This window comes from Lontra canadensis, unplaced genomic scaffold (assembly GCF_010015895.1).
Source record: "Lontra canadensis isolate GAN:19392208 unplaced genomic scaffold, GSC_riverotter_1.0 scaffold784, whole genome shotgun sequence".
Lineage (NCBI taxonomy): Eukaryota > Metazoa > Chordata > Mammalia > Carnivora > Mustelidae > Lontra > Lontra canadensis.
Window position 1 is genome coordinate 1 of NW_022631768.1, and position 25627 is coordinate 25627.

General features: G+C 55.0%; 2 protein-coding genes across 14 annotated transcripts; one reads left to right on the top strand and one right to left on the bottom strand.

Annotated features, from left to right (window-relative positions):
- Positions 1-53: 53 nt before the first annotated feature.
- LOC116863260 (cytokine receptor common subunit gamma-like) lies at positions 54-2570 on the bottom strand. The gene is made up of 5 exons (XM_032850751.1): positions 2350-2570; positions 1975-2128; positions 1572-1756; positions 1202-1341; positions 54-771 (listed from the first exon to the last, which is right to left on the bottom strand). The coding sequence occupies exons 1-5, from the start codon at positions 2462-2464 to the stop codon at positions 574-576; spliced, it is 792 nt and encodes a 263-aa protein (XP_032706642.1). The 5' UTR covers positions 2465-2570; the 3' UTR covers positions 54-573.
- Positions 2571-4967: 2397 nt separating this feature from the next.
- Positions 4968-25627, top strand: LOC116863261 (mediator of RNA polymerase II transcription subunit 12). 13 transcript variants are annotated; one of them, XM_032850761.1, is made up of 43 exons: positions 5066-5264; positions 5798-5902; positions 6111-6302; positions 6439-6598; positions 7101-7282; positions 7463-7573; positions 7698-7952; positions 8303-8449; positions 8795-8894; positions 9019-9155; positions 9372-9503; positions 9857-9983; positions 10418-10647; positions 11017-11097; positions 11231-11401; positions 11606-11750; positions 11917-11967; positions 12295-12413; positions 12601-12744; positions 13225-13388; positions 13611-13742; positions 14166-14393; positions 14569-14713; positions 14897-15017; positions 15376-15477; positions 15582-15707; positions 15960-16135; positions 16318-16497; positions 17820-17891; positions 18364-18497; positions 18660-18821; positions 19290-19401; positions 19567-19656; positions 20159-20268; positions 20446-20581; positions 20851-21012; positions 22063-22437; positions 22702-22852; positions 23006-23208; positions 23370-23447; positions 23554-23608; positions 23684-23771; positions 25381-25627. In XM_032850761.1, exons 1-43 carry the CDS (start codon positions 5166-5168, stop codon positions 25610-25612), a joined length of 6222 nt encoding a protein of 2073 aa, XP_032706652.1. In that variant the 5' UTR covers positions 5066-5165; the 3' UTR covers positions 25613-25627. The 13 variants fall into 13 exon arrangements, with proteins under 13 accessions (XP_032706656.1, XP_032706657.1, XP_032706652.1 ...); XM_032850762.1 differs by having other exon boundaries at positions 15594-15707; XM_032850764.1 differs by having other exon boundaries at positions 15594-15707; positions 23006-23199.

The window sequence follows — 25627 nt, forward strand, 5'->3', positions numbered from 1 at the left end:
AAGAAGAAGAAGAAGAAGAAGAAGAAGAAGAAGAAGAAGAAGAAGAAGAAGAAGATGATGATGATGGAGGAGGAGGAGAAAGAGAAAGAGCCCTTATGTCTGTAGTGTCCCAACTTTGGTGCCAGGCACAGTGCTAGACACTTTCCATATCCTTAATCCTCACAGCTCTTGAGACTGGGGTTGGGGGTGGGGGTAACAATCATTATCTCCATTTTACAGATGAGAAAACAGAATCAAAGAGGTTAGTGATGTGCCCGAGGTCAAAGAGGGAGTAACAAGCAGAGCCAGGTTTAAAACCTTATATTGGTCTGGCTCCAAAGCCATCTTTACCACGCAGGCTTTCCAGGAATGCTGTAGGGGAATCTTAAACATTCTATATCTTCTCTGCCTCCTTCTTGACAACAACCCCCCCAACTCTAACAACATAGTGACCCAACCCTACACAGAAAAAAAACCTGCGACCTGGGGGTTAAGGTTGAACAGTGAGGGGAGACAGGCCACCAAATCTGGGGGCTTAGGGGTCAAGAGGTACAGCAAAAGAGAGCGATGCTAGAAAGGGTTGGGGTGCTGGGCTCATGGGTCACAGTGAGGCCTTAGGCCCATTTTACCCTTGGAAGTGTTGCTGCCCCAGTGGACTGGGCGGCTCCATTCACTCCAACGCTGAGCGCTTCCGCAGAGCGGATTATAGCGGCTCCGGACACGGAACGTGTAGAATTTCTGCCCATCCACGCTAGGCAGAGAGAAGCTATTTCGGTGGTCCACCGATTGTTCCTTGGGGAGAAAGAGGGTGAGGGAGAGATGGGTGTCTAAAAGAGAAGGGAGAATGAAAACTTCTGCCCCCCCCCATCATCCTGTTCTTCCTGGCTCTTTTCTCCTCTCTTGACTCTAGCCGCACTGCTCCCTTCACAGACTAGAATTCAAGGCCTCCTCGCCAGATGCCCTTGAAGGCTCCCTTTTGTTTACTTGCCTATCAGGTATAGGTAAGGAAACGTCCATGGAAAGTCACTGGTGATGATAGGGAAAGGAGCTGGATGAAAGGAGAGACAGAGCAAAGGAACCAGGTGGTGGGGCGGGGAGGTGGGGCGCAGGTGGTGATGGCAGAGAACAGGAGCTCAAGATTGCGCCCTCCTATTTGGCTGTTTGACTCCTTTATCCCCATCTGCTCGACCTGAGCTGCTGCAGTCCTGCCCCCATCACTCACAGTCCAGCTGCGGTCCCAGTCACTCCGGTACTGCACCAGGTGCTCCAGACAGTGGTCCAAGTGTCTGTTGCTCCAGCTCAGTTCTAGCTGGGATTCACTCAGGTTGCGAAGGGTCAGGTTCTCTGGGGCCCAGGGGATCACTGGAGAGATGTGTATGTGTGGGGGTGGGGTGGGGGGTGTGTGGTCATTCCCCTGGCCTAGACGAGTTAGGATCCTGAAGGCAGTGTCCCTGATCCCTCCACTCCTCCCTATACAGACCCCTCACCTCCTCCTTCTTGCCCAAGTACCCTTAAGGTGAAAGAACACTACTCCATATACCCCAGTGCCCCCACAATATATCCCTGGACTCTTGGTGCCCTTTCCAAATTACCCAGATTCTGCAGTTTTAGTGTCCGAATGGACTGTCTCCTGGGTTCCTGTGGGTCCTGGAGCTGGACCACAAATGTTTCATAGAGATGGATCTCCTCCTTTTGCAGCCAACAGCCAGCAGTGGTCCCTCCAGAGAACAGATAGTGGCCACACTCCTGGACTTTATCATCATTGGAGTTCTTGTACCTAGAGAAGGGTTGGGAGAAAGAGGAACGGTGGCATAAACTTGGGTACTACAGATACCACAGCCCAGCCTGTCTCCTTTGAACTGACTTACTACCGAGAGAAAATCATGGGGAGGCTCAAACAATGGTTACCCTCTTTCTTGGTCCCCATAAAGTCCCTCACATCCAGCCCACCCCCCCTCTGACTCCCTTGTGCTGTTCCCTCTTCCCTTCTCATACCAGTAGTGCAGAGTCAGGTTGCTGGGCTGGGGCTCAGAGCTGCTGTTCCAAGTGCAATTCATGTACTCAACATTGAACACAAAACACTGGACCTCTGGGAGGGGCAGGGTGGAAACGCTGAGGGTCCTAGGAGGTGTAGCAGTCGGGAAGAAACCTAGGTTGGAGAGAAGACGAAGAGGGGGAGGGGAAGACCAGAAATGATGGTCAGAAGAAGCAGCAGCATGAGACAGAGAACCCTTCCCCTTTCCCTTCTCCACAGTACTCTTAAGTTCTGCCTGCATCCTTCTAATCTCCTGTGGCAGGTTGGACATTTCTGTACGGCCCCTTCCCACAGTCTCCCCTCTCCCCAACCCCCTCCAGTCCCACGTTTCCCACCAGCTGCGACGTCTTCATTCCCATTGGGCATGGGGACCGTTGGGTTCAGCCCCACCCCCAGCAGAGGCAGCTGCAGGAATAAGAAGAATCTGAGTGGCAATGGTGGCTTCAACATGGCGCTTGCTCTTCGTTCCCTGGGTGTAGACTGTCAGGAACCTGGGCCCCTCACCCATTACCCCTCCCCACCCACACATTTCCTTCTGTCATAGCTTCCGGTGGAAAGAACCTTAGAAACCAGGGCTTTACAGAGGGTGTGGCAAATGTGTGCTGTGACACAGGCCAAATCCTCCGGGAGATTAAGTGTTAATCTAATCCGTAGGTGTAACACCACCACTGTAAAGTGCTGTTAGGCGGGAACAGACGCTGGGCACACGAGACTGTCATGGACTCGAGAATCCTCAGACCACCCGGATCCCGGGAAGGATCTGTTCCCCATTGCCACCACAACCATCACCACTCCCTACCAATCACCCTCTCATCTAAGCCATTTTATCCCATAGAGTGGAGGGTCTGGACCTCCCTCCCCTTCCTGTGCTCAGTCACCCTGAAACCTATGTGAAAGCCCTACTGTCTCGGGTGGAAAGTACAGTCTTGACTCCTGTGGGCACACATATAGCTGTCTTTCTTCTGACCTAATCCAAACCCAAATATCCACCCTTAGCTGCTGCCTGAGCTGGGTCCCTGTTGAGACTGGTGAGGAGGTCTGACTTAGAAATAGATTCTGGAAATGGAGGAACAACCATACTGGCTTCACACTCCTCATCTTCCCCTAAATCTGCTTCTCTTCCTGTGTTCCCTATCTCAGTTAATGTGTCATCACCCTTTTGGTCACCCAGACTTGAAACCTCAAAGTCCTCATCAATTTCTCCCTCTCTCTCATTCCTGAGAATCCAATCAGTTCTAGTCTGTGGTGTTTCTCTCAGCAGTGTCCTCCTTTCCACCAGCACAACCACTGTGCTAAATCAGCCTTTCATTCCCTCTAGTCATGATTATTCCTCGAACCCACTAACTGGCCTTTCTTTTTTTCTGTCTTTCCTTGAGAGACGGGGAGCAGAGAGAGAATTTTTTCACGATCCTGAGATCCTGACCTAAGCCAAAATCAAGAGTAAGATGCTTAACTGACTGAGCCATCCAGGCATCCACTGGCCAGTCTTTCTTTCTTATATTTTATTTATTTATTTGAGAGAGAGGGAGAGCAAGAGTGTGGGCGGGGAGAGGAGGAAGGGACAGAGGGAGAAGGAGAAGACTTGCCTGCTGAGCAGTGAGCCCAACTCAGGGATCGATCCCAGGACCCTGGGATCATGACCTGAGCCGAAGGCAGACGCTTAACCTACTGAGCCACCCAGGATCCCCCCTCCCCCGGCCTTCCTTTCTAAAGGCCCCTGGTATCTAACCCATTCTTTGTCTTATTTATCTCTCCCCAAACACAGAGCCGATTGGAGACACTTTGTAAAAATTGTTTATTCGGCAAACATTTACTGAGTTTTAAATATGTGCCAGGCACTGTGCTTATGTTCTAACCCGCCCTAATATTCTGTGGGTTACAGTTCCTTAGGGTTGGCTCAAATGTTACCTTCTCCAATATGTTTTCTTCTCCCCAATCAGAATTAATCTGTCTTCCCACTGTGATTCAATAGCATTTTGTCAGTGTTATTTTTGCCATTTGCTAATTTGATTAGTTTTTAATTTATCATTATCTGTTAACTTTTATTACAGCACTCCATCTTTTCTCTAAAGAGAAATTAGAGAAATTTCTCTGAAGAGCAATGGCATCACAGAAAGTGTACTGGCCGTTAAGTCCAGAAAAAAAATCTTAGCCTCAGCTCTGTCTCTCAGTACCTGAATGACATGGGGCAAGTGAACTTCCACTCTTTGAAAATCAGCTTCCTCATTCACAAAATGGAGACGATTATAATCTCTAACTTATGGGGCTGTTTGCAGGTTAAAGGAGGTGATGTCTGGAAAGCATCTGACACTTAGGTGCCTCTTTCCAAGTGGGAGTTCATGGACACTTAGGGGATACGCTGTTGACCTTTAGGGGCTCTAAGAATTTCCCTGGAAAGTATGTAACATTTTGTTTGCCTCTGTAACTTTCCCCGGGAAGGCCCATAACGCCTATCAGCATCTTAAAGGGGCTGTGAATGGAAAAAAGGTTACGAACCTTCGCGCCAGACCGTAAAGACCTTGAGGGTTTATTAGGGCTGGCCTTACAGGGATTTAATGGGTGCTTTCTTATGCAGACCGTTTCTAATCTTCACAATAGCCCTTTGAAGGAGGTGACAGTACACCCATTTTTCAGATGCAGAAACTCAGAAAAGAAGAAGCAGTTTAGGGTAAAAGGCAGAGTACCTAACCGAGGCAAATAACCCTTGAGCCCCGATTCCAGCCCCAGAACCGAGCCAGCCACTGGGGACCCAGTTTCAGCTTAGTGCTCGGCGCCGCGGCTACCTCCCGCCTTGCGTGTCGCACCCTGCACCCATCCCCTGGCCACACCGGACCGCTCGAGGACGTTTCGCAGACACTTGGCAAGCGAAATCGATCTTCAGAAGCCGCGCGGGCCCTAACGCTCGGCGGCCGCGGAGCTCCGCCCCACGCCGGGCTCGGCCCCGCCCCCGCTGCGGTCGGTATTGTCCGACGGTTCCCGGCGTCCCTCGGTTCCCCTCGGTAGTTTCCGGCAACGATCGAGAGTTTCTAACGTGCCTCCTGTTGTCTTTCGGCTGCCGTCCTCGCAACCGCCACCCCCCTTGTCGGTTCCCTCTCCCCCTCCCCCGTCAGCCGGCCCCGGCTGGCGCCTCTGGCGCTACGGGCTGGGCAAGATGGCGGCCTTCGGGATCTTGAGCTACGAACACCGGCCCCTGAAGCGGCCGCGGCTGGGCCCTCCTGATGTGTACCCTCAAGATCCCAAACAGAAGGAGGTGCGTTCAAAAAATCGGGGCTCTCAAGGGGCCTGAGGCAAGCGATCCGCAGACGAGGAAGCACTGATGGTTTGGTGGGGGGGGCGGTTTGGTAGGAGCCAAAGTCCCAAAAGGGGCAAGAATAAAGTGGGCTGGTGTGGGAGAGTGGGACCTGGGGGGAGGGGGCTTCCCGGGTGTGAATAGGGAATGATGTAGGGGCCACGCTGGAGGCGCCCCTCTCCACACACATGCACACACACACCTCAGAAAGTTGTCTGAGGCAGCTTGGTGAGCTGCGGCTGCTTGTGAGCTTGCAAGGAAGAGTGATGTTGAATGAGCTCTGGGTGGCTGGAAATCTTAGTGACTGTGGGGGTGAGGGTGGGGTCCAAATGAATATAAGGGCCTAGCTTTAAATAACAATCTGTTCTACTCAGAATCTTCCTCCTACCTGCCCCCCCCCCTCCGCGTTGTTCCCTTCTCTTCTGCCCTCCTCTCCCACCACCACCACCCCGGGATGGGGGGGGGGGAGCTAAAATGTCGTTTTCCTGCCTCAGGATGAACTGACGGCCTTGAATGTAAAACAAGGTTTCAATAACCAGCCTGCTGTCTCTGGGGATGAACATGGCAGTGCCAAGAACGTCAACTTCAATCCTGCCAAGGTGAGACAACCCTGCCAGGCTGAAGGAAAAGGCTGGAAGACTGAGAGGGAGCAAAGGCCCTGGGTTAGGAAGACCTAAAGGGATGACCTGAATGGCTTGAGTTTTCCTTCATAACCCAGTGCTGCCACACTGGTATTAGCCCTTCAGAGGCACGACCACCTCTCTGCCTCTTCTTCCCATCCTGAGGTGTATAGTTCTCTTCCCTCAGATCAGTTCCAACTTCAGCAGCATTATTGCGGAGAAGTTACGTTGTAACACCCTCCCTGACACCGGTCGCAGGAAGCCCCAAGTGAACCAGAAGGACAACTTCTGGCTGGTGACTGCACGATCCCAGAGTGCCATTAACACCTGGTTCACTGACCTGGCTGGCACCAAGCCACTCACGCAACTCGCCAAAAAGGTGAGGTGCTGCTTCCTGGTCTCCAGGCCAAGGTGGGGAACATGGGTATGAAGTACTCTGCTATCCTTGGATGAAGCTACATGGGTGCCAGCTCGTGGCAGTGGTAGAAGTCTCACTATTTGTGATGTCTGTACAGGTCCCCATTTTCAGTAAAAAGGAAGAAGTGTTTGGGTACTTAGCCAAATACACAGTGCCTGTGATGCGGGCCGCCTGGCTCATTAAGATGACCTGTGCCTACTATGCAGCAATCAGTGAGACCAAGGTGAAGAAGAGACATGTCATTGATCCCTTCATGGGTGAGTAACTCCTGATACCAGGGGTCCCAGCACTGATTGCATCAAGGAGCGATACAGAGACCCTTGGACTTATTCTCCTTCCTTCTCTGTGTTCCTTGCTTCTGCTTATACCTTGCATTCACTCCGTTGGCAAACATTGCGTGTCTTGAGTATCTACTGTGTGCATGTGCGGGGCTGTCAAGGTGACTAGTCCCTTATTCCCGCCCTTAGGATGCTTATAATCCAGTAGGGATGCTAAGGCATATGTACGAATCACATAATTAGAGAAAGTATGTGTACGCGTGTGTGTGTGTCTCTCAGAAGAGATGGTGAAAGACTTGAGCGGACAGAATTATTTGGGGACATCTGGGAAGGCCATGGGCAGGTGGCATTGGACCAGAGCCTGAGAGGATGAATAGGATTTAGAAGGATGGTGATGGGGGGTGTAGGCATGGGGTGGGGACAGAAGATGTTCTAAGCCGAGGGATGGTGTAAAATAGCCCTTTCCCCACCTTTCCCCTAGAATGGACTCAGATCATCACCAAATACTTATGGGAGCAGCTGCAAAAGATGGCTGAATACTATCGGCCAGGGCCCGCAGGCAGCGGGGGCTGTGGTTCCACCATAGGGCCCTTGCCCCATGACGTAGAGGTGGCAATCCGGCAGTGGGACTACAACGAAAAGCTGGCTATGTTCATGTTTCAGGTAGGAAGAAGGGCCATGGGAAGTGACGCCCAGGTGGCACCTGGTCTCACATTCCTCCAGTATGGGACAGAATCCACCTGCCAGCTTGCCCCAGCTGTGTTTCTCTTCCTCCTTTGATTTACCTTATTGCTAATAGTCCCCAAGGAAACTAATACTCTTCCCACCTCCTTGGACCCATAGGATGGAATGCTGGATAGACATGAGTTCCTGACCTGGGTCCTTGAGTGTTTCGAGAAAATCCGCCCTGGAGAGGACGAGTTGCTTAAACTGCTGCTGCCCCTGCTGCTGCGAGTAAGGCCTGGGGTTTGTGGGAGGTGAATGGTGGGGGGGTCTAGGGAGGATCAGAGGAGAAAGTAGACGTGGATGCCATGTCCAGTGGGGAGAACTGGGGGTCTTGATGGGCATGTCTTCACAGTACTCAGGGGAATTCGTTCAGTCTGCATACCTCTCCCGCCGCCTTGCCTACTTCTGTACCCGGAGACTGGCTTTGCAACTGGATGGCGTGAGCAGTCACTCATCTCACGTTATGTCCGCTCAGTCGACAAGCACACTCCCTACCACCCCGGCTCCTCAGCCCCCGACCAGCAGCACAACCTCTACACCCTTTAGTGACCTGCTGATGTGCCCTCAGCACCGGCCCCTGGTTTTTGGCCTCAGCTGTATCCTTCAGGTGGGTACTGGCTGGGCCCGGGGAAGCATTAAGAAGCATCCAGAGAAGGCTTGGATGCCCGTCCTGGAGAATGGGGGTGATTCTCAGTGGGAGGTGGGAGCAGGCACTGAGTACTTGCTTGGAGATTGTTGCTTCTCGCTCCTGGGGCATTAGTTTCTTTCCAGGACTTGAGTAGGGCCAGAGCAAAAGGAGGGGATGAGGGGAGAGGCTCAGAGCTCAGAGACAGAGTGGTGCTATGCCAGGGACTCAGAATGACGTTGGACCAGAAAGCTCAGGCTGGGGTCTTACAGTGGGGTTCTAGAGAGGGAGCCATGGGAACAGAGCTTGACCCAGCTGTTCCTGTGTGGCAGACCATCCTCCTGTGCTGTCCCAGCGCCCTGGTTTGGCACTACTCACTGACCGATAGCCGCATTAAGACCGGCTCACCACTCGACCACCTGCCTATTGCCCCCTCCAACCTGCCCATGCCAGAGGGCAACAGTGCCTTTACTCAGCAGGTAAGTCCCATGAGGAGCCAGCCTGGTGCCCCTGGATTGAGATGGGAAGCTGGACTGCTTTTTCAGAAATAGCAACTTAGAGGGGCGCCTGGGTGGCTCAGTCAGTTACATGTCTGCCTTAGGCTCGGGTCATGACCCCAGGGTTCCTGGATCTGGCCCCGTGCCTGAGCTTCTTTCCGCTCAGCAAGGAGTCTGCTTCTCCCTCTCCCTCTGCCTCTCTTTTCAAAAAAGAAAAAAAGGAAATAGTGACTTGGGGTCTGGTACAGTCCTTTGTGCCTAAGCCCTGGCCTTCTGTACGCCTTGGTTATCCTTAATTAAAGCACTCCCCCTTTTCCTGTACCGCAGGTCCGGGCAAAGTTACGCGAGATTGAGCAGCAGATCAAGGAGCGAGGACAGGCAGTTGAGGTTCGCTGGTCTTTTGATAAGTGCCAGGAAGCTACTGCAGGTGGGTGCCAGAGGACAGAGAGTAAGAAGGGTGTTTGAAGAAGGGATGGTAAGGACCTAGCGATCTGCAAGTCAGAACGCACTGGGCTTCCTGTTAAGTCCCCTTTCCCACTTTTCTTCCCGAGGCTTCACCATTGGACGGGTGCTCCATACTTTGGAAGTGTTGGACAGCCACAGTTTTGAGCGCTCTGACTTCAGCAACTCTCTCGACTCCCTTTGTAACCGGATCTTTGGATTGGGCCCTAGCAAGGATGGGCACGAGGTGAGCAAGAAGGGGAACAGAAGGATCCAAAAACGTGGCAAGAGGAACAGTACACCTGAGGGGAAAGTATGGCGAGGCATGGACACTGGGGATGTGTGAAGAGACGATCTTCCTGGGCCTGGGCTGTTTTAAGATGGGGCCCGGTCTTGAAGAAAGCAGAGCGGTACTTTATCCCCAACCCTATCCTGCTCACCCCCGTCTTCCTTGGGTCTCCAGATCTCCTCGGATGATGACGCTGTGGTGTCACTACTGTGTGAATGGGCAGTGAGCTGCAAGCGTTCCGGTCGGCATCGCGCTATGGTGGTGGCCAAGCTGCTGGAGAAGAGACAGGCTGAGATTGAGGCCGAGGTCAGGGGGGCAGAGATAAGAGAATGTGGTTGGCCAGTGGGGCAGTGATGGCTGGGGTTGGAGAAGGATGGACCCCAAGTTCAAGTTATGAGAATACAGAAGGGGTACGGACCCTAAAGGGAAAGTTGAGGACCTAAGGCAACAGTAGGAAGGAGTGTATCGGTGTTGGAGTTAGGGAGGCAGGCAGGGCTTCAGTTGGGAGGCAGTAAAGAAAATGGAGGTCAAAGTGGGGATGGAAGCGAAGGGCTTGGCGGTGGAGAAGAAGCAGGCAGCAGGTGAAGCATCATGCGTGGAGAGGTAAAGAAGCCGGCCCAGACCGATGCTGGGGTTTCTTCTCTTCTCTCGTCTTGTAGCGCTGTGGAGAATCAGAAGCCGCAGATGAGAAGGGTTCCATTGCTTCTGGCTCCCTTTCTGCTCCTAGTGCTCCCATTTTCCAGGATGTCCTCCTGCAGTTTCTGGATACCCAGGCTCCCATGCTGAGTATGGACCCCTGCCACCCTCCGCCTCTCTCCGCTGAGACTCGGTTACGCGCCACTGTCCCTGGGAAGCATAGTGAAGGGCTTTCTGGTGTCTATTTCTGTCTTGGGCTCTATGCAGACTGAGTTTGGGGTATAATTCCAGCCTCTGATCATCTTACAGTTGAACAGAATAAAGGAATAAGGGAAGAACCCATGCCAGAAGCATTCTCACACATAAATAGCAGCAAGGATGCTCTCTTCCTTTCTGAGATGGGGTGTGGGGCAGGAGGGGGGTGAACTGACTGTACTCTGTCCCTCGGGTTTGGGGTTGGGGGGTCGTTCTGTTCTTGCCCACCTCAGGTACTCTAGGAGCACTGTGCCTCAGGTGTGCTTCTCTCCCTTGCTGCCCGTGTCCCGTGCTCTCTTAAACCTTTTTTTCTCATTCCCTCCATGCAGCGGACCCCCGAAGTGAGAGTGAGCGAGTGGAGTTCTTTAACTTGGTCCTGTTGTTCTGTGAACTGATCAGACATGACGTTTTCTCCCACAACATGTACACTTGCACCCTCATCTCCCGAGGGGACCTCGCCTTTGGAGCCCCTGGCCCCCGGCCCCCATCTCCCTTTGACGACCCTGCTGATGACTCGGAGCGCAAGGAGGCTGAGGGCAGCAGCAGTAGCAAGCTTGAGGTGAGCAGGCCTCGTCTTGCCCTCGCTACCTCCTTCAGACATTCCCAGACTCCTGGCTCTCAGAGTCCTCCAGGTATCCCTTCCCCGATAAGGGGATGGTATGGGCTTGGTGCTTCGGGTCTGGCCCAGCCCTCTCACATCCCTTGTTGGCATTTGCTCCTCACAATGGGATGAGGGGCTCTGATCCACCTCCTTGAAGCTGAAGGGAATGAGGCACAAGGTGGGTATGTGACTATTTAAAGCTCGACTCCAGATCCGGTGCTTTTCCCAACACGGTCTCCTCCCTCTGATTTCACCGTCCACCTTTCTAGGTGGTGGGGAGCAGCTCCCTGGGGCTAAAGTGACTTGGCTTATATTCTGTGCCCTTAGGACCCAGGGCTCTCGGAGTCTATGGACATTGACCCTAGTTCCAGCGTGCTCTTCGAGGACATGGAGAAGCCTGATTTCTCAGTAAGTTTGATCCCAGTGTGGAAGAAAGAATCCAGCTCCCGAGGTCCTCCTGTTTTGCCTCTCTGGGGAATTTCTTTATGCCCCTGACCCCCTTTTCACCCTCTAAATGTTCTGCCCTTTCGCCTTTTCTTAGTTGTTCTCCCCTACCATGCCCTGTGAGGGGAAGGGCAGTCCATCCCCTGAGAAACCAGATGTTGAGAAGGAAGTGAAGCCCCCTCCCAAGGAGAAGATAGAAGGGACCCTTGGGGTTCTTTATGATCAGCCGCGGCACGTGCAGTATGCCACACACTTTCCCATCCCCCAGGTACTGTCCCCCAGCTCCTTGAGACCTCGGTTTTGAGCCGAGGTTTCTGTCCAAGGACTGTGCTGTGGGGTTGGAGCTGTGCTTGTGGGTGTGGTATGCTGGGAAGGGCCTGAGCTCTGGGATGCTGAGGGTCATGGAGCATGCTTTTGAGAGGAGGAGGGAGTGAGACCCATGCCAGCGTCTGATGGTGCTGCTGGCATGCAGGAGGAATCATGCAGCCATGAGTGCAATCAGCGGTTGGTCGTACTGTTTGGGGTGGGAAAGCAGCGAGATGATGCCCGCCATGCCATCAAGAAAATTACCAAGGATATCCTGAAGGTTCTGAACCGCAAGGGGACAGCGGAAACTGGTGGGTTTGAGGCTCCTGAAACAGATCTCCCCCTAGGAGTGCCCTAGTCAGTGTCCCCTTCCCCAGCACAGGGAACCCCCAGTCATGTCCCCATGTCCTGTCTCTTGGAGTCTCCTGAGAGCTCTAGTCCTTTTGAAACTTCCCCCCTCATTCCCCCCCTCTGCAGACCAGCTTGCTCCTATTGTGCCTCTGAATCCTGGAGACCTGACATTCTTAGGTACCTCACAGTAAGCCCCATACTGCCCGCCCTTCCCCCTCCCCTCCCCCAACCTAGCACCTCCCTGTATGTATTCCTCCGAGGTCCACGTAGTCTGTGGTCCTCCAAACCTTTGCTTCACTGACCCCTTCCCTTCATCCCTCCCCCACCCCCTCCTCAACCCCCCCCCCCCTTCCCCCCCTCCCCCCCCCCCCCCCCCCCCCCCCTTCCTCCCCTGGCCCCCCCCCCCCCCCCCCACCCATAGCCTTCTCTCCATACCCCCCTCCCGACCCCCAGTCAACTAGTTGTCTTCGCCATCCGACTGCTCCCTTTCCACTGTCCCCTCAGGTGGGGAGGATGGGCAGAAGCGACGACGCAACCGGCCTGAAGCCTTCCCCACTGCTGAAGATATCTTTGCTAAGTTCCAGCATCTTTCACATTATGACCAGCACCAGGTCACGGCTCAGGTGTGGGCCTAGGTCCTGCCCTTTTCCCAACATTCTGCCAGCCTGCCCTGTTTTCCTTTCCTCCTCCTCTCCCCGCTAGGCAGGCTAAGCCTCCTGGTCTCATCCCTGTCTGCCATCTTCCTTTTCTTGCTTCCCTGGTTCTTTCTGCGTCTCTCCACTCCTGTCTCACTCCCACTGCCCTTATTAGGTCTCCCGGAATGTTCTGGAACAGATCACAAGCTTTGCCCTTGGCATGTCATACCATTTGCCTCTGGTGCAGCACGTGCAGTTCATCTTCGACCTCATGGAATATTCACTCAGCATCAGTGGCCTCATCGACTTTGCCATTCAGGTGGGGAAGTTGGGGAGATGAGGGTGGAAGAAGGTGTTTGTGCTGTATGGGGTCCCGAGGTCGAGAGTCGGGCCTCAGGCCTGTGTCCTGGGCTACTTGGGATGGGCAGGAAAGCCAGCCCGGTGGGGGCTGGAGGGTCAGGTGGAACATGAGCTAAGAAGGCCCAGACTAGCAGCTCACGTGCTCCACAGGGAGGCCCAAGAGATAGATGAGAGCGTTGGGTACGGACTGTCCTCCTGCGGTGGAGTTCATAAAACTGTATCCTAGAGACGAGTTAGATCGTCGATGTGGCTTGTAGCGTTAATAGAATAAAGGACAGTGGCGTATGGCAACAGGGTCCTTCTAGACTGAGGCGGCTGCAGCGGGAAGGGGCTCAGGCCTGTCTGGGCAGTTGCCTCATGGGAAGGGAGGTTATATGGCACACAGGGGCCTCTTCTCATCTCTCACCACCCCCCAACACACACACACTTGCTCTGCCAGCTCCTGAATGAACTAAGCGTAGTCGAGGCCGAGCTGCTCCTCAAGTCCTCAGATCTGGTGGGCAGCTACACTACCAGCCTGTGCCTGTGCATTGTGGCCGTCCTGCGGCACTACCACGCCTGCCTCATCCTCAACCAGGACCAGATGGCCCAGGTCTTCGAGGGGTAAGTGGGGGCCACGGAATAACTGGGTGGCTCGGGGCTCTGGCGAGTGCCAGTGGAAGCGGGCCCCTGAAGGACGTGGGGCTCTCGCCGTGGCCAAGCCCCTGCCATTTGGGCAGGCAGGGGAGACTAGTACCAAGAGCCATGAGCCTGTGTCCGGGGACCTTCATGCCTTGGCTGTGCCCATGGCTTACGGACCATCTCAACCTTGCACCCTCATGACAGGCTGTGTGGCGTAGTGAAGCATGGGATGAACCGGTCAGATGGCTCCTCGGCGGAACGCTGTATCCTTGCTTATCTCTATGATCTGTACACCTCCTGTAGCCATTTAAAGAGCAAATTTGGGGAGCTTTTCAGGTAAGAGAGGTGGGAGGTGAGGGTAGAGAGTGGGACCTTGGCCCATCTCCTTCCCATTACCGCTCAACTCAGGAGCAGGGCACAGCCTAGGACCCCGCTGTCTCTGTCTGGCCATCTGGGAACTCTGTCCTTCATGTGTTCTTGGTTCTGGAGAGTAGGCCTGCCTCCTTCTTTTCCTTATCATCCTGGCCTCCAGCCCATCTCCAAGGGGCCCACACTCCTCCTCCCAGCCTCGAGAGGCCTCCCGTACCTTGTTCTCACTGGGTCCCTGTCCCGCCTACTCGGCTTGGTCCCATCTACCTTTTGCTTGCCTCAGGGTCCCCGGTGCCTCCCTGTTTTCCCCTCCTCTCCCCCTTCCCAACCATCCCTCTGCCTCGCCAGATCATCCCCGACACTGCCGTGTCCCTTCTCCCACCCCTGCAGCGACTTCTGCTCCAAGGTGAAAAACACCATCTACTGCAATGTGGAGCCCTCAGAATCCAACATGCGCTGGGCACCCGAGTTCATGATTGACACTCTGGAGAACCCCGCAGCTCACACCTTCACCTACACGGGGCTAGGCAAGAGTCTTAGTGAGAACCCTGCTAACCGCTACAGCTTTGTCTGCAATGCCCTTATGCACGTCTGTGTGGGGCACCATGATCCCGATAGGTATGGGGCGTACTGAGTGGGGAACGGGCACCACGCTCCTGCCTGAGTTTGGGAGGGATGAGATGCCCGGGAGGTATGGCAAACTTGGTTACTGCTGGGGTGGAGATGAAAAGTTAATGAGTCTGAGGTTTTGTGGAACAAGGTTTTTCCTGAGGGCGTTTGTACTTCTCCCCAGGGTGAATGACATCGCAATCCTGTGTGCAGAGCTGACAGGCTATTGCAAGTCACTGAGTGCTGAATGGCTAGGGGTCCTGAAGGCCTTGTGCTGCTCCTCTAACAATGGCACTTGTGGTTTCAACGACCTTCTTTGCAACGTAGATGTGAGACTTGGGCCGGGGTCCCGCTGGGGCATGGGATGGTTCCCAGGGCTTGGTGGGGAGGGGCTTGGTCCCGGTCGTCGAGGTTGCAGAGGGACAGAGGCCCATAGAGCGGAGGCCGACCGCTTTGAGTTGGCAGCCTCTCTGCGCACTGAGGTGGGATATCTTGGCTGCTTTTTCCTCCAGGTCAGTGACCTGTCTTTTCATGACTCCCTGGCTACTTTTGTTGCCATCCTCATCGCTCGGCAGTGTCTGCTCCTTGAGGATCTGATTCGCTGTGCTGCCATCCCTTCGCTCCTTAATGCCGGTGAACTGCCAATCCATAACCCCTAGAATTTCTGGACCTTAAGTTTGACTAGACACCCGATGGCCACACACTCACTGTTCAGTGTGAGGCTCCCCAGTACCACCAGAGGCCGGTCCGGTGATGTGCCTTGGTCTGGGAGCGGCCTCATTCTAACCTGCCATTGGTGGCCCCGATCTTTCAATCTTTCCGTGTTTTGACCCTCCAAGGGACTCCTCTCACACTGTAAGACAGTTGGTTGCCCCACCTCTCCTTGGGCATTATCTTGTCATATCTCCTTTTGCCTGACTTTGCCTTCCCTTGCAGCCCTTTGCCAACACCGTGTCCCTTCGCCCTGTCCAATATTTTTTTCTTTTTTAAGCTTGCAGTGAACAGGACTCTGAGCCAGGGGCCCGGCTTACCTGCCGCATCCTCCTCCACCTTTTCAAGACGCCACAACTCAATCCTTGCCAGTCGGACGGAAGTAAGTGACCCTGATCTGGGCCAGCCGGCAGTAGAAAATGTGGCTACCACTGCCACCGCGCCCCCCGCCCCCGCCGTTTCTACTTTTGCTTCCCCTGACTTCAGCTCCCTCCCCAGACAAGCCTACAGTAGGAATCCGTTCCTCCTGTGACCGCCACCTGCTGGCTGCCTCCCAGAACCGCATAGTGGATGGAGCTGTGTTTGCTGTTCTCAAGGCCGTGTTTGTACTTGGTATGGGGATAGGAAGGGAGCGGTGCCAGAAGTGTGTGTGGGGTGGAGTACCAGCCGAGCTACAGAGGACAGTCTTTCTCCCTCCTGAAGGTGGTCTCTTGGACCTCTGGGGAGGAGAGGCGGGAGGGAAGTGTATTTCTGTACCCTAGGGCCAGATTTGGGGAGTTCCTGCCTCTGTGGGTCTGGGCTGGGTTTCTCCACCGTGTTCAGATCTCACTCTGCCCTTCCCTATCTGCCACCCGTGAACCACAGGGGATGCGGAACTGAAGGGTTCGGGCTTCACTGTGACAGGAGGAACAGAAGAACTTCCAGAGGAGGAGGGAGGAGGTGGCAGTGGCGGTCGGAGGCAGGGTGGCCGCAACATCTCTGTGGAGACAGCCAGTCTGGACGTCTATGCCAAGTACGTGCTGCGCAGCATCTGCCAACAGGTCAGTCTCACCTTCCCCCCCCAGGCCTCCTCGGTGCCTTTCTAGAGCATAGTCCTGTTTTCAGCCGTGATCATGCCACCTTTCCCCTATACATCATGGCCTTGGTCAACCCCCAGCCTATCCCCCTTATCCCTCACCCCACTCACTGGTTGCCCCAGTGCCCTGATGACCAGCTTCCTCAGGAATGGGTAGGAGAGCGTTGCCTTAAATCGCTGTGTGAGGACAGCAACGACCTCCAAGACCCTGTGCTGAGCAGTGCCCAGGCCCAGCGCCTCATGCAGCTCATCTGCTACCCGTACCGCCTGCTGGATAATGAGGATGGGGAGAACCCCCAGCGACAGCGCATTAAGCGCATTCTCCAGGTAGGCCAAGGTGATGGGGGTCTTGGAGGAACCAGGGGCCAGGCGGGCCCCAAGGCCCAGGGTGAAAACATAGGAACCCTGAGAGAAGGAGAGGAGGATGGTCAAGGAGGAAGACGGACAAGGATGCGGGCGAAAGGTGGTGAGGGAAACAGCTCAGACGTGGGTTTAGAAGTCATGCCAACATGGTCAAGACCCTAGAGTCAGCCAGTGGCTGAGGGTGCGGCTGTCAGGAGTGGAACTGCAGCTCAGCAGCGCAAGGCACAACATCTGGGAAGCCTAGTTCTGGGCCTTGCTTGTTGGGCATTTGTTCCCTGCTCAGTCCCCAATGGCAGGAGTACCCAATAGCTCCCAGTTATAGAGCATCCGCTTTGTGCTGAGTGTTGTGCATAGCACTCTGTGTTTGTCTGCCTATTTAGTCTGTCCAACCCCGTAAAGGAGGTAGGGGTGTCTGTGTTTGACCAACGAGGACTCCCAGGCTTGAAGAGCCTAAGTGACTTGCCCAAGGTCACACAGCTAGTAAGCTTAAGGGTCAGCATGTGAACCCAGGTGGGCCTGTGCTACGCGCGCCCCGCATCCCCCACTCCATCCCCACTCGGCCACGCTGCCTCAGACATTAGGGTAACTGGAGGGAGGGTGGAGAAAGAGAGCCATCTGGAAGAGCTACAGGAATGAGGTCTTCTCAGCCCAAAGGAGATAATGTCACAGAGAGATTAACTTGAAGTAGTAGCCTTCAGGTTTGGAAAGGACTTTGAGCAGCTGGTTTAAAATAGGAGAAGCAGGCTTCGACTTTAACATCAAGGATTTAGGGTAAGCATTAGGGAGAACTCACCTCTGCAAAGGAATGTGAGGCCGTGGAACAGGAGACCAGGGAAAGGTGAAGTTTTTCTGAACCACTTTTTTTTTTTTAAAGATTTTATTTATTTATTTGTCAGAGAGAGAGAGAGAGAGCGTGCGAGAGAGTGAGCACAGGCAGAGTGGCAGGCAGAGGCAGAGGGTGAAGCAGGCTCCCTGCCGAGCAAGGAGCCCGATGTGGGACTCAATCCCAGGATGCTGGGATCATGACCTGAGCCGAAGGCAGCCGCTTAACCAACTGAGCCACCCAGGCATTCCCTGAACCGCTTTCAAAATAGGGTGGATTTTCAGCCCTTTTGGGTCGTGTCAGTGGAGGCTTTCCTAAGGAGAGGGACACGGAGGTTCCTTTCAGACCTGTAGGCTTATGTGTTTCAAGGTTGCAAGAGGTCAGGAACTGGTCTTGGGGTGGTGAGTGGCTGGGGCCGGGGGACATGTTGATGATGAGCTTGGGAGCGGTATCTCTGTCACAGAACTTGGACCAGTGGACCATGCGCCAGTCATCTTTGGAGCTGCAGCTCATGATCAAGCAGACCCCTAACAATGTGAGTGGTGCCCGGCCCTCTCTTTCCTGTGCCCGCTTCCAGCTCCACATGCCTCACGAGGGTGGGTCACCACAGAAGAACCCACGTCCTGCCCTCGGGTTCTTGGGCTGAGAGAGAAGAGAGGACGGGAAGATGGCAGACGCCTGGGGCTGAGGAATAGGGAGGTGGGCTGGGAGAGCTGGGGCTCTGCGCTGTGGGAGAAGGTTGGCGGCGGTGGTGGCAGAGGCTGTTTCTATGGTCATGATGGTGAGGAGGTGTTCGAGGAGAAGATAGTGGGGAATTGGAGAAATGGGGAGGTGCTGGAGGGCACAGCTCCCAGCAGAGTTGTCTTTCCCCATTCTCATTACCCTCTCATTACCCTCCAGAAAGATGCCTTTCTCCGTCTTCATTTCCTACATCTCCTACCATCTGTTTTCCTTCATCCCCAGTTACCTAGTTAGTACCCCATGTGCCTTTCATCCCCCTGCCCCAGGAGATGAACTCCCTCTTAGAGAACATCGCCAAGGCCACAATCGAGGTTTTCCAGCAGTCGGCAGAGACGGGGTCTTCTTCTGGAAGCACTGCCACCAACATGCCCAGCAGCAGCAAGACCAAGCCAGTGCTCAGGTTGGGGAGAAATGTGTTCAGACCCCTTATGAGTTGTTCTGCTAGCGTAAATGATTTCAGTCTCACAGAGGTTCTAGGTCTGTCCGTCAGGTGAGGGGAGGAGGGGTGCTTCCACCCTGGCCTGGCTCCTTTGGGACACTGTGTGCTCTGTCTGTCCTCCAGCTCTCTAGAGCGCTCTGGTGTGTGGCTGGTGGCCCCCCTCATTGCTAAACTGCCCACCTCAGTCCAGGGGCATGTGTTAAAGGCGGCCGGGGAGGAACTGGAGAAGGGTCAGCACCTGGGTTCCTCTTCCCGCAAAGAACGTGACCGACAAAAGCAGAAGAGGTAAAGTGGTTGTGGAGGGGACCAGAATTGAGGGGTAGAAAGGAGAGGAAGCAGGGCCAGGGAAGAAGAAAAGCTGGGACACGGGTGGGGATGAGAAATCACAGGAAAGTGGAAAATTGGAGGGTAAGAGTGGGCACGGTTGAGCAAGAGGCTAGATCTTATTTGGTTAATTTTATTTATTTGAGAGAGAAAGACAGAGATAGCGAGAGAGAGCACAAGGTGGGGGAGGAGAGGGAGAAGCAGGCTCCCCGCTGAGCAAGGAGCTCCATGCGGGGCTTGATCCCAGGACCCCGGAATCATGACCTCAGCTGAAGGAAGACGCTTAACCTGACTGTGCCCCCACAGGCACCCCAAGAGGCTAGATCTTGAGAGAGTAGAGTCTAAGGCTTGGAATGATGAGATGGGCAGCTGCCTAATTCACATCTCGTGGTCCTGTCCTTGTTCTTTTCCTTTTCCTCCCTTCTCTAGCATGTCCCTGTTGAGCCAGCAGCCATTCTTATCCCTGGTGCTGACGTGTCTGAAAGGGCAGGATGAGCAGCGTGAGGGCCTTCTCACCTCCCTCTACAGCCAGGTGCACCAGGTACAGGCCCCTGGGCCACTGAGCTGGGCCGGAGGGCAGAAACGGGTGCCCCCGAGGCCACCATGTCCCCAGAACCTCCAGTACTTAACGGTCAACGCCTTGAGTGTTTGGGGATGGAAATGAGAAGATGCCGCGAGCTGGTCATCATGCTTGTTTCTGTCTCAGATTGTGAATAACTGGCGGGACAACCAGTACTTAGATGATTGCAAACCAAAGCAGCTCATGCACGAGGCTCTCAAGCTGCGGCTCAACCTGGTGAGGGGGGTGTCCGGGGAGAAAAGAGATGTGGGTGGGACTAGAACTGCTCCATAGAGATGCCTCCCCACTCCAGCGCTGGCCAGGGGTGCGGGCGGAGGGTGCTGAGATGGAGGGCCCAATTTCCACCAGGTCTTTGAGTATTGATCTGGCCCTCCTCAAGACGTGGGACCTAAAGTGGTTGAAGGTCTGGATCCTTGCAGAGACCCTGCCTCAGTACCCTAGATTCTGGCCGGGACCCTGGAAACCCACCGTGGAATGTTGAGTGGAATCCTGGACATCCCTTAGTCCAGCTCCCATGGGTTCCTAAGTCAGGAACCGGAGGCCCAGAGGGGCCAAGAATGTAGTCATTGGCCTGGACTCACATAGCAGATCCCGGGTCCGACTGGCACTTGGTGGGAGCTGGGCGAAGTGGCAGCCAGGCTGGGTTCTGCTGTGAGCTTTCCCGAAATGCCAGCCTCGGCCCCTGAGCCATCTGACAGGCTCGTTGTGGCCCTGGCAGGTGGGGGGCATGTTTGACACGGTGCAGCGCAGCACCCAGCAGACCACCGAGTGGGCCATGCTCCTCTTGGAGATCATCATCAGCGGCACCGTGGACATGCAGTCCAACAAGTAAAGTACCCCCACCCTCTGCCCTCAGTCTTGCGCCTGGGAGGTAGTCCCTTCCCCCATGCCAGGTGCAGGACGCCCTGCGGCTGGCGCAACTCTCCCTGCTTGGCTCCCACCCCGGAGCCACTGTCTGGCCTAGCCTCTTTCCTCTCCGGTTCTCTCCCGGTCTTCTCATCACAGCGAGCTCTTCACCACCGTGCTGGACATGCTGAGTGTGCTCATCAACGGGACCCTGGCCGCAGACATGTCTAGCATCTCTCAGGGCAGCATGGAGGAGAATAAACGTGCCTACATGAACCTGGTGAAGAAGCTACGGGTGAGCAGAGGAAGCGAGGGCACGGCTCTGGTGGCGGGGGATGGGGACTGGCCCCTCGGCTCCCTCTCCCCTGACCTTGTGCACGCCATTCGACTTCGTTCAGGCCAGAGCCGCCTCCCCTCCACCTCCCCGTCCACTTCTTGTTATCTGTACAGTGAGGGTTTACCGAGTGTCGTTGTCGTCGTGCCTGGTTCTCTGCTGTCCCTTGAGACTTCCCATCACTCCTTTGCTGTGTCCTTGAACCCTTGCCTGTCTTCCTGTGCCTGCAGAAAGAACTGGGGGAGCGCCAGTCAGACAGTCTGGAAAAAGTTCTCCAGCTGTTGCCACTGCCCAAGCCAACCCGAGATGTCATCACCTGTGAGCCGCAGGGCTCCCTCATCGACACCAAGGGCAACAAGATTGCAGGCTTCGATTCCATCTTCAAGAAGGAGGCATGTCCCCTTTTCCTCCCATCCCTTTTCCCATTGCAGCACCGATCCCCCCACATCCAGCTTTTCCCTCCTCTGGGCAAGAGCTCTCCCTGCATGAACCTTGTCGCTACGACTGGCTTACCAGGCGGGGGAGTCCATGGGGCTCTGCTGGCAACAGCTGTCTCTGGGGTGTGGAGCTGATCGCTGAACTTTTTTTTTTTTTTTTTTTACATTTCTGCGCCCCATCTTGAGAATCTCATCCTCATTCATCTGTCTCTTCACCTCTACCCACCTCCTCCCATCCGCACCCACCTTTGAACAAACCACCCATTTCTCAGCACCCTGTCCTCCTCCACCCTGGCCGGCACCCCACCCATCTGTCTGGCCAGCTGCTGGATCTCTGTTACCCTGCATTCACCCATGCCAGCGCCCCCATCTCTGCACAACTTTCCCTGCCCCTCGTCTCTGTCAGCTGCAGTGTTTGTTGAGTAACCTGGATGGCTGTGGAGAGCCGAGAGGGGGAGGGAAAAGATGAGGCAGAGTCTAAAATCTAGAGTCCAGCCCAGTCATATGTATGCTGTCTTTACTCCTTTTCCTGGCCCGTTTGTGTGTCTTTCTGAGTCTTCTTTCTCTCTCTATCTCTGTCTCTGCCTGACTCTCTCCCTTGACCCTTCTCTGTGTCTCTCTATGCGCCTCTTTGTCTCTCTTCCTGTTTCTGACTCTTTCTCTGTTTTTGCCTTTCAGTCTCTTCCTGCCTTCCTGTTGCTGTGTCTTCCTTTGAATGTCATCATCTGTGTGTCCCTGCCCATCGCCCTCTCCCCTCTGAATTCTGTCTGCTCTGAGCGTGTATGTGTGTCGGTGTACATGTGTGTTCATGTCCATCCCTCTCATCGTCTCCCAGGAACTGACCTGGGCCTGGGTTTGTTTTTGGTTTTTTGTTTTTTGGGTTGTTTTTTTTTTTTTTTCCCGTTTAATTGCCAACAGATCCTTCCCCCTCTCCTACAAGCCCTCAAGGTCTGTCTCCTGTTTTCCAAATCTCAGCAGCTCACTGTGTGTCATTTTCTGGAGCAGGGTCTACAGGTTTCTACCAAACAAAAGATCTCTCCCTGGGATCTTTTTGAGGGCTTGAAGCCGTCCGCTCCACTGTCCTGGGGCTGGTTTGGAACAGTCCGGGTGGACCGGCGCGTGGCCCGAGGAGAGGAGCAGCAGCGCTTGCTGCTGTATCACACCCACCTGCGGCCCCGGCCCCGCGCTTATTACCTGGAGCCGCTCCCGCTGCCCCCGGAAGATGAGGAGCCCCCTGCTCCCACCCTGTTAGAGCCTGAGAAGAAGGCTCCAGAGCCCCCCAAAACTGACAAACCTGGGGCCGCTCCACCCAGTACTGAGGAACGCAAGAAGAAATCCACCAAGGGCAAGAAACGCAGCCAGCCACCCGCCAAGACAGAGGTTAGTGCTGTTCCCCCACAACCCCACCCCATTATGCTCCCACAGCCTCTCTCTCTCTCTGCCCCCCACCCCATAATTCTGTGCAGCTTCTGGTTTCTGAGGGGAGTGAAGGGGAGGTGGGGAAGAGGTGCCATTAGAATGACAAAAATGAGTCACATAGGTCTAGCTCCTCTGCAGCCCTGGTCCCCAACCTTGTCCCACCTCTCCCCCGCCCCCCCACCCAAGTTACGATCCACTCACCTTCCTCCTCTGCTCTTCACACAGGACTATGGAATGGGCCCAGGAAGGAGTGGCCCTTACGGTGTGACGGTGCCCCCAGACCTCTTGCACCACACTAACCCTGGTTCCATATCGCATCTGAGCTACAGGCAGGGCTCCATAGGCCTGTACACCCAGAACCAGCCACTCCCTGCAGGTGAGAGCCGGCCTCTAGGAAAGGGAGTTACCTGAGCATCCCTCCTGCCTGAGGGACAATGTCCCATCCCTGAGGATGTGCCCATGACCGGGACACTGAGCGGGAACTCAGGGAATGGGGAGCCTGGAGAGGTCAGCCCTCGCCCCTTTCCAGGCGGCCCTCGCGTGGACCCGTACCGCCCTGTGCGGTTACCAATGCAGAAGCTGCCCACCCGACCACCTTACCCTGGAGTGCTGCCCACAACCATGACGGGAGTCATGGGACTTGAACCCTCGTACAAGACCTCTGTGTACCGACAGCAGCAGCCCGCGGTGCCCCAAGGACAGCGCCTTCGCCAACAGCTCCAGGCAAAGATAGTGAGAGGGGCAGTAGGGAGGGCCGTCAGGGAGAGGGGCTTTGGGGGGTCATGAGACTGAGGAGATGCTTGGGATTTTCGCAAGGACTTGGCAGAGCGGGAGAACCAAGACAGCAGGAAGTGTTTTCCTGAGTTTGAGTTTGTCTCCTTTTTTCCCTCTAGCAGAGTCAGGGGATGTTGGGACAGTCATCTGTCCATCAGATGACTCCCAGCTCTTCCTACGGTTTGCAGACCTCCCAGGTGAGGGCATGAGAGGGTGAGAAGGGGGTGGGGTGGAAGGGGCTTGAGGCCAGCCACCCTGTGCAGTCTTGGCCCTGACCCCCTCTCTCTTCTTCCTTCTCTCCAGGGCTATACTCCTTATGTTTCTCATGTGGGATTGCAGCAACACGCAGGCCCCGCAGGTACCATGGTGCCCCCCAGCTACTCCAGCCAGCCTTATCAGAGCACCCACCCTTCTACCAATCCTACTCTTGTAGATCCCACTCGCCACCTGCAACAGCGGCCCAGTGGCTATGTGCACCAGCAGGCCCCAACCTACGGACATGGGCTGACCTCCACTCAAAGGTACTACCCAAGGCATCTGCATGTGGGAGGGGTTCGGGGGGGCTGTGAAGACACACCGGGCTGTAAGACGCATCTGATGGGTGGGGGAAGCCCATGCCAGGAAGTGATGGGACTAGTCTGAACTTTCAGAGATGTGACGAATGCTTAGCTGGCCCCAAAACGCTGGAGCCAGAAGGGACCAGGTGACCGGTAGGCTTCCGTCCCCTTGCCCGACATTTCTTGGAGGCCTTGAGAGGTGAAGGTCACTCCTCCCACTATGATAAGGAAAGGTCTGGGGCTGTTAGATGTACTGTGTGGTAAGGAGTCGTCCCGCTAGCAGCAGAGCAGTTCCACGCTGGAACGGAACAGCCACTGAGCCGTCCTACCATGCCGAATGCTAGTTGGGCCTTTTAGGACTCGGGAGCCATGTCTTGAGGCTCTGTGGCTTGGGCTCTAGGACACCAGGGAGTGGAGCAGAGGAAAGCCCTCTCCTTAGAAGCATCAGTCAGCCGCCCACTGTGTGGCCAGTACTCCGCTAGGACAGGGTAGGGTGAGAAAAGGTTTTAGAAAATACAGAGCCCCTCACCACAGAGAATTTTTCGTCCAGTCTGGGAGAGGAGACTCACACAGAAGAACATTTAAGGGTTACGGTGAGGAGAGAGGTATGATCAGGTAGGCAGTGGTGTGCTGTGAAGTAAATGGGAATTCAGAAAAGGTATGGGATGATGTTGTTGTGGGCCTGAGTCTTTAGAGGAAGTTTCACGAAGGAGGTGAGATTTGAGTTGGCCTTTGAAGGATAGCTGTAATTTAGATTGGTGGTGTGGAGGATGAGAAAAGGGAGTCCAGGTAGATGACAGAGTGTGAATGAAGATGGGACCAGAGTGAGGAGGGTGACTTGGGGCCACGGGGGCAGGGGATGGGAAGAAGAGCATGGGTAGCATGTAAAATTCACACCGGGGCAGTAGCAGGAGACAGGCAGGGACGGGCAGGTGATACAGGGCTTCGAGCGCTCCGTGCAGAGTTGAGACAGAGTTCCACAAAGGGCTCTTTTGATCAGAAAGGCTGTGTTGTGAGTCGATGTGTTGACAGATGAATATGAGATGCAGGGATAGGACACGTGGGGAAGGAGACGGAGGACTTGAGAGCGAGGGTCCGGCTGGGAGGTAGCCTGTTGCTGTGCCATACGTGGGAAGGCACGAGAGCAGGAGAACTCCGTGGTCTTTCCGATTCTGAAATGTTCCCCGGGGACCACTACCTCCAATAGCAGAAAGCAGCTCAGTGGGTACACTCTAGAACACCTGTTCTGTACTAAGACTGATTTTCATTCTTGTAAGAGAAAAGTGGTGAAAACAGAATTGGGAGATGTCTTGCCGTGAAGGTGATGAGCCCTTGAAATGGGGTGATGCCTTTGCCCCTTATTCCTCAACATAGCAATCTGTCAGAACCGAGACAGGCCCTTCTGGTTAGCGTCAGGAGGAGTGAGTGAAGCAACTTGTTGAGGTTTCCTTCAGGTCAGGGACGGGGACTTCTCCTCCTCCTCCCCCCCGCCGCCCCCCCACTTTCCTACCTCCTACCCCACACCCCCATCCTGGGGACCGGGCCTTGACCTTCGGCCCACTGGTCTTGGCAGGTTTTCCCACCAGACCCTGCAGCAGGCCCCCATGATAGGTACCATGACTCCGCTGGGCGCGCAGGGCGTCCAGGCCGGTGTGCGATCGGCGTCCATCCTGCCCGAGCAGCAGCAGCAGCAGCAGCAGCAACAGCAGCAGCAGCAGCAGCAGCAGCAACAGCAGCAGCAGCAGCAGCAGCAACAGCAGTACCACATCCGGCAGCAGCAGCAGATCCTGCGGGTGAAGCCCTAGGCCTTCTGGGGTCTG